A 12771-nucleotide genomic window follows, 5' to 3' on the forward strand; every position below is an offset into this window, starting at 1 on the left:
GGAACTCCCCCAAACTACTCCCACTCTGGGTCTTTGCATTAGCTTGTCCCACTGCCAGGAACTGTCACCCTTGGCTCCTCTCGTTACTCATCCCTCAGGTCCCTCCTTGCAAGTCACCTTACCTGACCTTCCGGACAGGCCCGCCCTGGCGAGCCACTCGAGGTGGCCTCACCAGGCCGTTACTTCCTTCAGAACACGTAACAAGACCTCTGGGTTTCCTGACTTGCTTTCGTGTTTGTTTACGCATCTGTCTGGTGCCCTAAGGACACCTCAGTGTCTGACAACTACTGCTGTGAAGCCGCATCTGAATTTCACTGTTTGTGTGCCCCTCAGTATGTAGAGAACCAAGCTACTGTGAACTGTCTTACACTGAATGGTGCTTTTAAATATTTTATTTATTTACTTTTAGAGAGAGAGGGAGGGAGAAAGGGAGAGAATCAGCAATATGTGAGAGAGACATGGATCAGTTGTCTCTTCTACACCAGGGACCTGGCCCCCAACCCGGGCAAGTGCCCTCACTGGGAATTGAACCGGCAACCTTTCAGTTTGCAGGCCGACACTCAGTCTACTGAGCCACACCAGCCAGGGCTGAATAGTGCTTTTAAATAGCACTAAGACACTGAAAGTTAGAAATACTGCATCAGTACATTTTATTTTTCCTTTATGAAGCGGTAGTATTGTTTTACCTTCGCTTTTCACTTAACATAAACTGTAGGTATCCTGTATCAGTATACAAAACCCCTCCTCATTATGTTTTATAACTGCATTGTATTTTGGCATGTGTAAAAATCATCATTAAGCCAGTCCCTTACTGATGATCACTTAGGTAGTTTTCAATTTTTTGTTACTATAAACAGTGTTGCTCAGATATACAATTAAAAAATTTTAATTACAGTTTTCATTCGATGTTATTTTGTGAATGTTTCAGGTCTACGGTACAGTGGTTACAAAGTGTCCCCGATATTTCCAGTGCCCCCCTGGCACCACCCACAGTGTCTGCAGTGTTACCCACCACGCTCCCCATGACGTACTTCACGCCCCTGTGACTGGTTTCATAACTGGCCATTTGCACTTCTTACTCCCTTCACCTTTCTCACTCTCGCCCTGACAAGTCTGTTTCCGCCTTTCATTCCCGCTCTCCATCGGCCTCTCCTGCGGGGGACAGTCTGACCGCCCTGCCCTGAAGGCTGCACTGGTGCCCCGGGGGGAGGACTGCTGCCTGCTTTACGGTCCGCGTGCCCTCTGCGTGTGTACAACACATTCATCCCTGAAATATTTATTGAAGCGTTTACGTAGGCCCTAAAAACCAAGATAAAGTCCATGCCTTCATTTTTAAAGTCAGGGGGAGACAAACAAATCATTATGATACCATGTGGTAGAGCAAAATTTAATATGAGCACAGGTTTACTGCCTTTTTTCTCTTCCACGAGGGGAAAAAATATGTAGTGTGTCCTTTATGCCCCTGCTGCATCTAACACAGTACTTTGCATGTGGTTGCTAGCCAACAGATTCTTCTGAATAAATGAATGGACAAATCTTAAATTTAAGAAGAAAAAAACCAAAACATAACTTACCCAGTCTGCGGAAAGGTCTTTGACTTGGTAAATGGGAGAAGAAACCAGGTTTCAACGCGTTTGTAATCACAATGTCAAAAAGATCTGCAAAATCATTCCTGAAAAGCAACACATTTTTCATGAATTTATTTTAAGGAAAATGGTCTATATAGAACAAAACTTAATCTTCACCTATCCATTTGACCACATCATCAGATCTTTGATGAACTTTTTACATTCGTCCTGTACATTTTAAGGAAAATCTAATGCTGGAAATAAAAGGTGATTTAGTACTAGTGTTCCTGACCTATGCTCTGATACCAACGTAAAAAAAGAACAAGCACATTAACTCCAGGTGCTAAGCTTTCTCGTGATGGTAACAGTTACAGCAAGTGAATTCAATCATTTCTAATAGCCAGAAATATAAGTGATGTTTTCAGAGGATGTTCAAAATGTGAAGAAGATACTCTATTTTGAAAGTTGGTGTAGTCTTATAACGAGGCCATTTCTAGGTAACAACAGTAACCATTTTCAGTCTGTACTGCAAAACTATCCGAGGGCCCCTTTAAAAATATAAGTCCCCAGATACAACTTAAAGAGGATTAATAGGAAGAAAAACTTTGGTTATCTGTGCTAATGAATGAGAGATGAAGACTCCAGAGACTTTACTCAGAAGCACAGTTCCACCACCGGGAGAGCAGGGGTCTCTCAGAGGCACCTTCCAAGGCAGCCAGGGCTCTGGCCCTGATCACCGTAAGGGTCCCTAGCCTATGTGTGACCCAGAAGGCAGACCATCCACTCACACACTGTGAGGACACCACAGACCCACCTGTACCCACAGGTGTTTAGGGACAGGCAACTGGAGGCTACAGTGGTCAGCCAGAGAGGTCTCATCTGAAGCCAGAACTTGCTTCATTCATACTCCTGGGATTTGCTGAAATGAGAGCAAGGGTCTACTGAAAGTGGATTTAGAATCTTGCTGTGACCATGGATATTTCCTGGCATTGCGCAGAAGAATGAAATGACGTAAGTATTAACACTTAGCGACTACTCTGCCTAATACTTTACCTGTATATAAATACCTCCTCATACCCGTCAAGTATTAGTGTTGTATTTTTAAGGTGATGAAACTGAGGCTCTGCCTCCATTTCCTTGGAAGTCAACTCCAGCCTGGGCTGTGCTAAATGCTGCAGTTCTGGCTCCTATGGAAAAGGCTACAGCCGGGCTCCACTCCGCTTCCCCATCTGGGAGTGCACCCCAGGGCCCTGTCCCTCAGTGACCATCCCAAGCTGAGAAACCAAATGCATGGAAGATGGCATGAAGGACATGGGTGCCATGTACCCTTCAGAGAATTTAAAGCCTAGATCATCAGCAAGCTATGAGCACAGGGAACCCCGCTTTGCTAACATGTACTGGGGGGATAGTGCAGGCGTTGAGAGGTGTTACGAGAGACAATTGTTTGCCACTCAGCATTGTTTAACAAGGTCGTGAGGAATCACTTCTAAAAAGCAGTGGTCTGACCTGCTGTCGGTCGTTTATAAGACTATGAAAACAGAATGTCTCATCACTTACCCAAGGATATGTTTGCAGAGGAGTCTACAGTAATCGCTGTGAGAACTGGTGATTAACAAAAGAATTTTCCCAGCATTCTTTAGCTGTCGAAGCCACTTTTTTACCGATTCTGGACAACTGTGTAAATACCTGCCTGGATCTCTTTTTATTTCTGGAAAATATGTTCCACAGTTTTCTGAAAAATAAAAATGTCAGACATTTTTATTTTTTCTTTTCCAATTTTTGGGGGGCTCGGTGTGTTCTCAAACAAGTCAATCTCTTTCAAAACTATAGGTAAAAAATCTAGCCGTCACTACTGTTTTTTAAAAAAGTACTTTGTTTATTTATTTATTTTTAGACAGAGGGGAAGGGAGGGAGAAAGAGAGGGAGAGAAACATCAATGTGTGGTTGCCTCTTGCGTGCCCCCTACCAGGGAACCTAGCCTGCAACCCAGACATGTGCTCCCACTGGGAATTGAACTGGCGACCCTTTGGTTTGCAGGCCAGTGCTCAATCCCCTGAGCCACATCAGCCAGGGCTACTACTGCTTCTTAAGAATACTTCTGTTCTTTCCTTAAAAACATAGCAATGACTGAAAGTGTCAGTGGATAATATTTTTGGCTACTTCATAAGAACTGATAAACTGTTAAAACACAATAAACAATATAATCAGCACTGTCAAATCAGAAAACCTTACTGTATTTGAAATATCAATTGATAAATGTTCTTTTAATCATTCAGCATATATTTGCTGAGTATAGGTAACAAATAAATGTGCTGATAATGTGCCACGAACACATCTGTGGCACGAAGCAGCCGAGAAGGGAGGGGGCTCCTCAGTCAGAGAGCAGTGCTCTTTCAGATGGAACTGGGATGAGAACAGCTGTCTGTTCACAGCCTTGGAGAGGTGCTGAGATGCCAAATGGAGAAACAAGCCAGAAAAGGCCCGAAGGCCCTGCAGTTGACTAGGAATGCTGAAGAACCTGAAAGCTGAGCTGGGATCGCTTACTTGGCCCCTCTGGGTGTTTAGAGAGGCCAAGGGGTCAGGCTGAGCTCCCAGGCAGAAAATGGCAATATCTCCAGAAGTCCTGGTCAGATGCATCTCCTTGGTGCCTTCAGCGTGGTCCGTACTTGGCAAACAATTGCAGATGTGGTTGAAATGCTACTAAATCCACAAAGCATTTTACAGATGCTGTTCTCTGGGTCCAACAGGACTAAAAAACTAAGAGAGCCCAAGTTTTGACTTCCTTTAACTGCTACAAAAAGAACACATGTATAAACCAAGTAAGATGTGAATGAGGTTGTATTGGATGATAAACTGCAACAGACATGGGCTACCCCTGGAACTCTGTATGGTGTCATGAACTTGAAATAACAGGAAGTCACATTTCAAGACTATATTTCAGGACAGGGAAGAAGAGTCTCTGAAAAAAATAAATAAAATGAAACAAAACTAGAAATGGCAGAAAACACTGTCTGCCTGCCTGAATCCACCCCGTCCGTCCTGCACCTCGTGGAAAGAACAATGATTTTATTTGAGGTTTCACTCTCCTCTGAGGGGCTGGGTGCTCAGGAAGGGCATGAGTACCTGAGTCTAACCCCTCTTGGTGATTCCTTCCCCTGCCAGTAAGTCGTTTGGGACAGTGCAGGAGACCCAGGCAAGACCCATGGGACTTTACGGGAGCTCTGCCGGGGGTCTTTGGCGACCTGTACACCACTGGTGGGCAAAAAAACCTACATAGGAAGGCATGTCCCTTCTTCTGTTCTGGACTTCGCCATGCCTCCGTGTCCTGTGTTCAACTGCTACAACTGTCTACAACACAAACACAACTCTGACCCAGCAGGGATGGCCTGGCGGAACCTGAAAGGAACCTGGATCCCTGATGCTGTCACTGGGCCTTTGAGGCGCCAATGTCACTGCTGACGGAAGTACCACCCAAATTCTGGAATTCTTCTGGTCACGTGAAATAACTCACTTTAATGATAGCATAAACATGGAAGGTACTGACTATTCGCAACCTAGACTATCTCTTTTCAGAAAATAATACACTTGCAAGAATCAATCACAACCAGACTAAGAAATCACAGACTACGTTATACCATGAGAACAATACCCAGACAGCAGGAGACCAAGAACAAAAACAGTTTGCGCTTTTCTTATATTCTGCTCTATGGGACATTTGTGTGTAAATCTCTAGGGTCTCTCCGTATCCCTGAAGCTGTGTCATTTTTAAAAGCTTTTTAATCCCAAAAGCTTTAAAAAATTAAAATAACTTTTTTTTCAGGGAAAAGAGGGCACTAGTACCATAAGATAGAGCTAATTTAAGAAAGAGAAAAATAAAACAACTAGCTAAGAACAGAAGAATTTAATGAGTGACTATCAAAGTAATGGCAGAGGCTGTGCCTTAGAATTCATCATACCTAAGAGTTATGTGTGAAATTATTTCGGCCAGAAAAACAAAGATTTTGTAGCAATAGGATTCTTATGAGCTATATAAGGAAGTATTTATAGTATGTAATGGTGAAAATATTATATACGTAAGCTGTATTTACAAACAACTGCTGAGAAAGGCTATTTTTCCCCTTAACTATATATGTGTGTCTACTGCCATCTAGTGATCAAAATATAAATTACTATTAAAACCACTACTGTCTCATTTTCAAATGGATTTTTCAAAAACAGCATATACCTTTCAATGCTGTATTTTAAAATTCTTGCCTAGATTAATTTTATTAGTATTCCTTAATAAGCCTAATGCAAAAGGGTGCAAACATAATAGTTTAGTTGAGAAAATTACTCTGAGGTAATCAAACTAAAAAAAGACAAACTCTGTATGAATAGATACCCAATGATAGATTATGGGTTGCAGCTACTATAAAGGACCACAGACTGCTATTGAGGAAAATATTTTCATCCCCACTGTAACCTCAGATCACTAAAGTAATAGGAGACATAATTACATAAATACACACTCATCTTTAAAATAATGTAATCTTCATGGGAGGGTATGTCCATTGATTTTAGAGAGAGAGGAAGGGAGAAAGGGGGAGGAGGGAGGGAGGGAGAGGGAAAGAGGGATGGAGGAAGGGGGAGAGAGAGACAGAGAGAGAGTGAATGAAAGATGGACCAGTTGCCTCCTGTACGTCCCAAGCAAGGATCAAACCCGCAACCCCGGCATACGCTCTGACCAGGAATCGAATCCACAACCTTTTTGGTATGTGGGACAATGCTCCGACCAACTGAGCTACCCAGCCAGGGCCACACTCGTGTTTTTTAAAATTTGTTTTTACTGACATGTAGTTGACATATAAATATGTTTAAGGTGGTTATGTAACACCTCTATCCCATTACACAACAGACTCTATTTGTGATGGGTACAATTAAGATCTAGCCTCTTGGCAATTTTTAACTTTATAATATAGTGCTATAGTCTATAATACTCATCTTTTTATTGAAATAAATTAAGCTCTTGAACCAACAGAAGTATTAGCTTAAATATACTTCATTAAACTACAGTTGTCAATTAAATTATCTCCCCAAAGAGACTGTGAAGTTCTTTTTTAAAAAAGATTTTATTTATTTATTTTTAGACAGAGGGGAAGGGTGGGAGAAAGAGAGAGAGAGAAACATCAATTTGTAGTCGCCTCACCGGCACCCCCTACTGGGGACCTGGCCCGAAACCCAGGCATGTGCCCTGACTGGGAATCAACCAGCAACCCTTTGGTTCACAGGTCAGCACTCAATCCACTGAGCCACACCAACCAGGGCTATAAAGTTCTAAAGGGAGGGCATATATCTTTCTGCTTGGCACAGAGCATGCATTCAAATGAGTGCCTAAATTAATGCAGGGCAGACAGGAATATTTGTTTACTTATATTCAAAGTAATAGGGTTTGTAACATATAACCTAACAGTAGGTGGCAAAAACATTGCTCTATCAAAGTTATTCTAGCTAAAGTACCTTCCATTTTTTTTACCCCTATTGAAAAAAACCATCATGTTTAATTATAATATAATTATAATAGATTAACATAATTATATCCCAATGTAACTATGATAGATTACCACTGCCTGCACAAGACAGGGAATGCAGACCGAAGGTGGGAAGAGAGGACGGTCTTACATGTTAGCTCACAGAGCAGTAGTCGGTCTGTGCTTTCAGTTTACCTCCAAGGAAGTCTAGTGCACGGCCACTTCATGAAACTCCTTTTCCTGGCCTTCCCGCCCCTCTAACATCCTTAGATGCTGGTATTTTCTGCATCCAGATGGGATTAAAAGTAAGCTTTAAAAAATTATTTATTGATTTTAGAGAGAGTGAGAGAGACAGATGGGCAGACATCACTCAACTTGTTCCTCCCCAGAACCCTGTAACCTTGGTGTACGGGAACAGCACTCCAGCTAACTGAGCTACCTGGCCAGGGCCAAACGTGAACATTTTTAAAGCTGACTCTACAGAAAAAGGTTTAGCGCTCATTAAAAAACGGGTTAATAAGCAGTGGCCTGCATGTATCAAACATGACTCAGGATTTGGGGACCTCTTGTGGAAACAAATAACAAATACAACTTGACTATTAGAAATACTTTAAAATTTAACAGACAATGGTGCTGAATCGCTATTCTTATTATCACAGAATAAGTATGCATTTTTTTCTCGTTAACTGTTTCACCATTATTTGTGTGATCTGTGGCTACAGTTTTCCAGGCTGCTGTTCAAGGGGACGACAGGTGCTGACCGCCAGCCCCTCCATCAGCCTCCAATTAAGGTCTGCTATCCTTTCCATGGCAGAACAGGATTTAGGAGCAACTGAAACATTTACAACCTTTCCAAGTTACAGAAGAGCATGCTAGTGAACAGCTACAATGTTTCCCTATGAACTAAATATATTTGCTGTAAGGAATGATGTAATTAATTTTGTGAAATATAGACATACACAATTTTTGGGGGAGGCAAGAGATACAGAAATATTTTTGAAGGACAAGAGATAAACAACAGATTACATGTTCTGAATTTCTTTTGTTTATTTATAGAGGGCAACAGAAATTTAATGTTTAAACTGAAACTTAGTATTAAAACAAATATTTCCTATTATGATCCCAGCATAGTTTGTTTCTCTCTAATATATTTAAAAATAAAGAAATCTAGAAACATCCTAATTGAGTGAAGTGAAAGAAACAATTATTTGTCAAGATTCGACAAAACAAAGAGTTTTTGCTTAAAGTAGCAAGATAAGAAACAATGTTTACTCTTGCAGCCCTGACTTCCTTCAAGGATGCCTTCCAACCTTTTGGTTCCCAGGGGAGATTCATTTTCTGCTTTTGGGGGACAAAGGTCACAGTGTTCTTGCATTGGCTGTTTCTCAAATAACTTTAATTCAAAATAATCAATATGTCAGAATGACATATTTTTGGTCAGTCTGTCCTGAACCTCCGAAGAATATGTAACTCAAAAGTTTCCATTATGTATACTTTTACAGAACTTGAATACATATACAGCTTCTATCAACATGAATCTTTTGAACAGCCTAAAGAAAAGCAAACTTAACAAGTATTTAAAGCTAGTTCTACAAAGTTCTTATGATTTCCCACTTACTTCAAATGTGAGCTACTTAGAAAATGAAAGAATAACCAACCATCGAAATATATAGTGATTACAACAGAAAGAAATCAAATTTTTGAAAGGTTTACCCTCACCCTCCATTAACCTCAACTCAAAAACTTCTGAGATTTCTTTAAAAATCTGACTGGTCTTCAAAAATACATGTATTTTAAAGATTATATTTTATCACAAGGGTTCGCTGTTTCCTTAATTACTTTTGCTGAAATAGTCTCAAGTGTCTTCAGAAATACCTTCTCTTACTGATGAAGCCAAAAGTATTCAGAACAATGACTAACGTACAGGAAATCAACCTCAGAAAACACAGACAGATCAAAGTCACAAAGGGTTACTTATCCCGTGTCTGGCCTCACGGCGTATTACCGCATACACAGGAAAGCTCTATAAAGATATTAGGTCTGTGCCATAGCTACACCCAGGACAGACACAACCCAGAGAAGCAGATGTTTTTAATGAGTCGTTACTGTACCTTTCACCACACTTTTCCACCCAAGTCTGTACTGCATCAGTTGCATATTCTATATGTTTTTGTAAAGTACCACATCTGGACAGTTACCCCAAGTTAATTTTAAAAAGGGAAAAAAATCCTGAAGTTTGAAATTAGATTTTAATTCAGATACTTGCTTTGGCAGAGGCATTAATTTTGTAATATAAATTTTAAATTGCAGACTTGATAAAAGAGAAAAGTGTTAACGTCTCCTGGACATAATCAACGTAGCTGCATAGGCCCTACATGTAATGCTCCGCAACACAAGGACTAATAATGCCCTGAACCAGAATTCTTAACCTATGGTACGTACATGGCCTCAGTGGGCGAATGAGCCCCGCTGCTGTCTACAACATTTCGTTTATCAGTGAATTTGTGTGTGTCAGGGAAGCAGAGCAGCGGCAGACCCCACAGTTTTCATGGGATGAGGGGGACTAGGGGGAGTCCCCAAGGGTTCGGCACCAGAGATTTAGGTTTTCCAGAGTAGGGCTGTCTGATTAAAAAAAGCATCTCAGTGTGCGCTCTGCATCACTGTCCAGAACAATCATAAATATGCCTTATGTTCTGTAGTGGGTGCCACAGAACCTTTACACTACTCCACAGCTGCCCCCGGAGTCCCCTGTACATGTTCACGTGCATGCGAAGCCCAGTAAATTTCTATTTAGAATGGCTAAAGGATAGCTGCTCTTGTTAATTTAATTTGTAGATTAACTAAGAACTGCCCAATATGCAATCAAAAACACACATTACAAATATTCCTAATCTTGAAACTACATTGAAAATAACATTTAATGAGATTAAATTATTGCTGTTCTCATTAAATATAATACATTCTTACTACAGAAAATTCATTGTATTAGATTTTTTTAATGTTGCATAACAAACCACTTCAAGCACAGTGGCTTCGAACAACACAAACGAGGTCTGTCCGGAAAAAGTCCAGCCATTGGTAATGTAATGAGAAAGGTTTGCACAACATCAGTGTAAACTGGCAGCCAAGGAGATTGGACTGGAATGCATGTGTGTGAACAATGACGACTTCACTGTAGTACTCAGTGGAGGCGGTAGATGCTGTTGAGAGAGATTGTGTACTATGTGGCCATCACATTCAAAATGACTGAGTGAGTACAGCAAGAATCTGCATCAAATTTTGTGTTAAGCTTGAACATTCCCCCACTGAAATTATTGGGATGATTGAGAATGCTGCAGCTATGGGCAAATGATGATTGGTAGCTTCACCATGGCAATGCACCCCTCATGCATCAGTCTCATGTGGAGTTTTTTTGAAAAACATCAAATCACTCAGGTGACTCAGCCCTGCTACAGCCCAGATTTGGCACCCTAAGACTTCTGGCTTTTCCCTAAACAAAAATCACCTTTGAAAGGAAGAGATTTCAGACCATTGATAAGGTTCAGAAAAATATGACAGGGTAGCTGATGGTGATTGGTGTGTAAGGAACCAAGATGCTTACTTTGAAGGGGACTGAGGCATCATTGTCCTGTGTACAATGTTTCTTGTATCTTCAATAAATGTCTGTTTTTCATATTACACGGCTGTATACCTTCTGTACATACCTTGTACAATCGTATCTCATGGTTCTGAGGGGTGACCGAGTTAAGCTGGGCAGTTCTCACTTGAGGTGTCCCAGTCAGATGTCCCTGGGTTTGGAATCACCGAAGTGTTTCTTCTTTCACTGTCAGGCACCTGGGCTGGGATGCTAGAACAGCAGGCAGGGACCACTGAAGCATCTCTCCATCTAGCCAGACTGGGCTTCCTCATAGCGTGCTGGCTCAGGGTAGCTGGACTTCTTACATGAAATAAGCTTCCTGGAGCCAGTGCTCTATGACAGTAAGACGACAGCTGCAAGGATTCTTACGACTTAGCCTCCAAAGCCACATAGTGTCATTTCTGCTGCATTTCACTGATTATATGGGGTCAGCTCAAGTTCAAGAAGAAAACAGAAGGGTCTGACTTCTGAGTGGCATAAGTCATTAGGGGCTATATTTTCACAATAGCTACCAAACATTACTAATGTTTTGGTGTGATTCTTGCCAGTATGTTTTCTAGTGTGTTTCTTATGTAACCAAATGGGAATTTTAAACACACCACAGAGTTTTTTTTTTTACCTGAATTTATTTTATTTATTTTTTATTGCTGTTCATTTATAGTTGTCCCCATTTTGCCATTACTCTCCCCTGCCTTACCCAGCCCCCACCTCCCACATTCTTTACCTGAGTTTTTGTTTAGCATCAATTTTAGCAATTTCCAAACATTTTAACACAGACTTTTAGAAATAGATTTTTATAATAATTATCTTCATTTTAATAACAACTGATACATTTTGAGTGCTTGTTTTTGCCAAACACAATTCAAAGACCTTTACAAGTATTAAGGCATTAAATCATTTTAACAAGCCCACGAGACAGGTCCAAAAGTGTTTCCATTTTGCAGATAAGGAAACTGAGTCACAGAGAGGCTAAGGAACTTGCCTAAAGTCACGAAGCTAGAACAGTGCCAGGATTCGAATGCGGCCAGAGCGCCCTCTCCAGTGACATGGCATTCAGGTGCTACACAACTTCAGATGCCATAAGCCCTTACTTTTTTTCTTGCATACGGTACACTATTCCATAGTATCATAGTTCAGGGGCTATGGGGTTGATTGGAATTTGATTAAGTGGGAGCTGGAAATGTGAACAAAGCAAATGAGATTTCTGCAGAGGAAAACAGTGGCTATTAATATGCATTCTGTCTAATTACAGTCATAGCACCTAGAACCGGAAGGGACCTTAGAATTCGTCTACTTAAAAACCTGTCCCGTTAAAAAATAAATTAAGAGACCACACATTTTGCACAAAACTACATTAGATAACAAACTTTAAGTCAAATGCTTTAAATGGTACACCTATTTGGCTCTGTAATTATTGAATAATGTGCTTTTTTCAGAATTTCTACAGATGTTCTCCATAGTCAATGAGCTGATGTTATCTATGTCATTATGTATCTGATATTAGGATAGGATAATAACAAATGGTTATAACAGCATTAGAAAGTGCCAACAAGAATAATTAATGAAACTGAACCTGAGAGACTTTGTTCGAAGGTTATGAAGCCTCTCAGCCGAGTAAGCGTCAGAGAATCACTTGTGATAAAGCTGCCTTCTGAAAGTCGATAGAAACACCTTCATGTATTTATTCATCGTGGTGGATCCCCTGGCACGATGTCCTTGGCCCTCAGTTATCTCGGGCCTGGGCCCTCTAACCGTCTATTCCACTGAGCCAGAAGAAGGCTCTCTTCACCTTGCCATTTTGTTGAAACAAATCTTATCTGCCTTTGCCGTTGCCTCTATGACTCTGGCACACTTTATTTTTGGTCTCTGGATTCAGTGTGTTCAGGCTCATTTGGTCTGTGTGTTAACCCAGCAGTAGTAGGGACCACAGCAAGACACTGCGAGTCCAGGCTAAAAGCTAATAGCTGCTAGTATTTTCCCTTGTTAATGTCAGAGGAAGTAGAAAGATCCAAGAAATGCACATGATGACATGATGGCATCATCAAAAGGACCAACAGAG

At 41.0% G+C, this 12771-nt stretch overlaps 1 protein-coding gene across 3 annotated transcripts in view; it reads right to left on the reverse strand.

Annotated features, from left to right (window-relative positions):
• Positions 1–12771, reverse strand: part of NT5DC1 (5'-nucleotidase domain containing 1) — a 118059-nt gene that overhangs the window by 12307 nt on the left and 92981 nt on the right. For all 3 annotated transcript variants that reach the window (XM_037158086.2, XM_037158085.2, XM_037158087.2), the window contains exons 7-8: positions 3126–3300; positions 1575–1672 (exon numbers count right to left, since the gene is read on the reverse strand). In XM_037158086.2, coding sequence (XP_037013981.2) covers positions 1575–1672; positions 3126–3300 — 273 coding nt within the window. The remainder of the gene's footprint in view (positions 1–1574; positions 1673–3125; positions 3301–12771) is intronic.

Source organism: Artibeus jamaicensis, unplaced genomic scaffold (assembly GCF_021234435.1).
Source record: "Artibeus jamaicensis isolate MK-2021 breed Jamaican fruit bat unplaced genomic scaffold, CSHL_Jam_final contig_387, whole genome shotgun sequence".
Taxonomy (NCBI): Eukaryota; Metazoa; Chordata; class Mammalia; order Chiroptera; family Phyllostomidae; genus Artibeus; species Artibeus jamaicensis.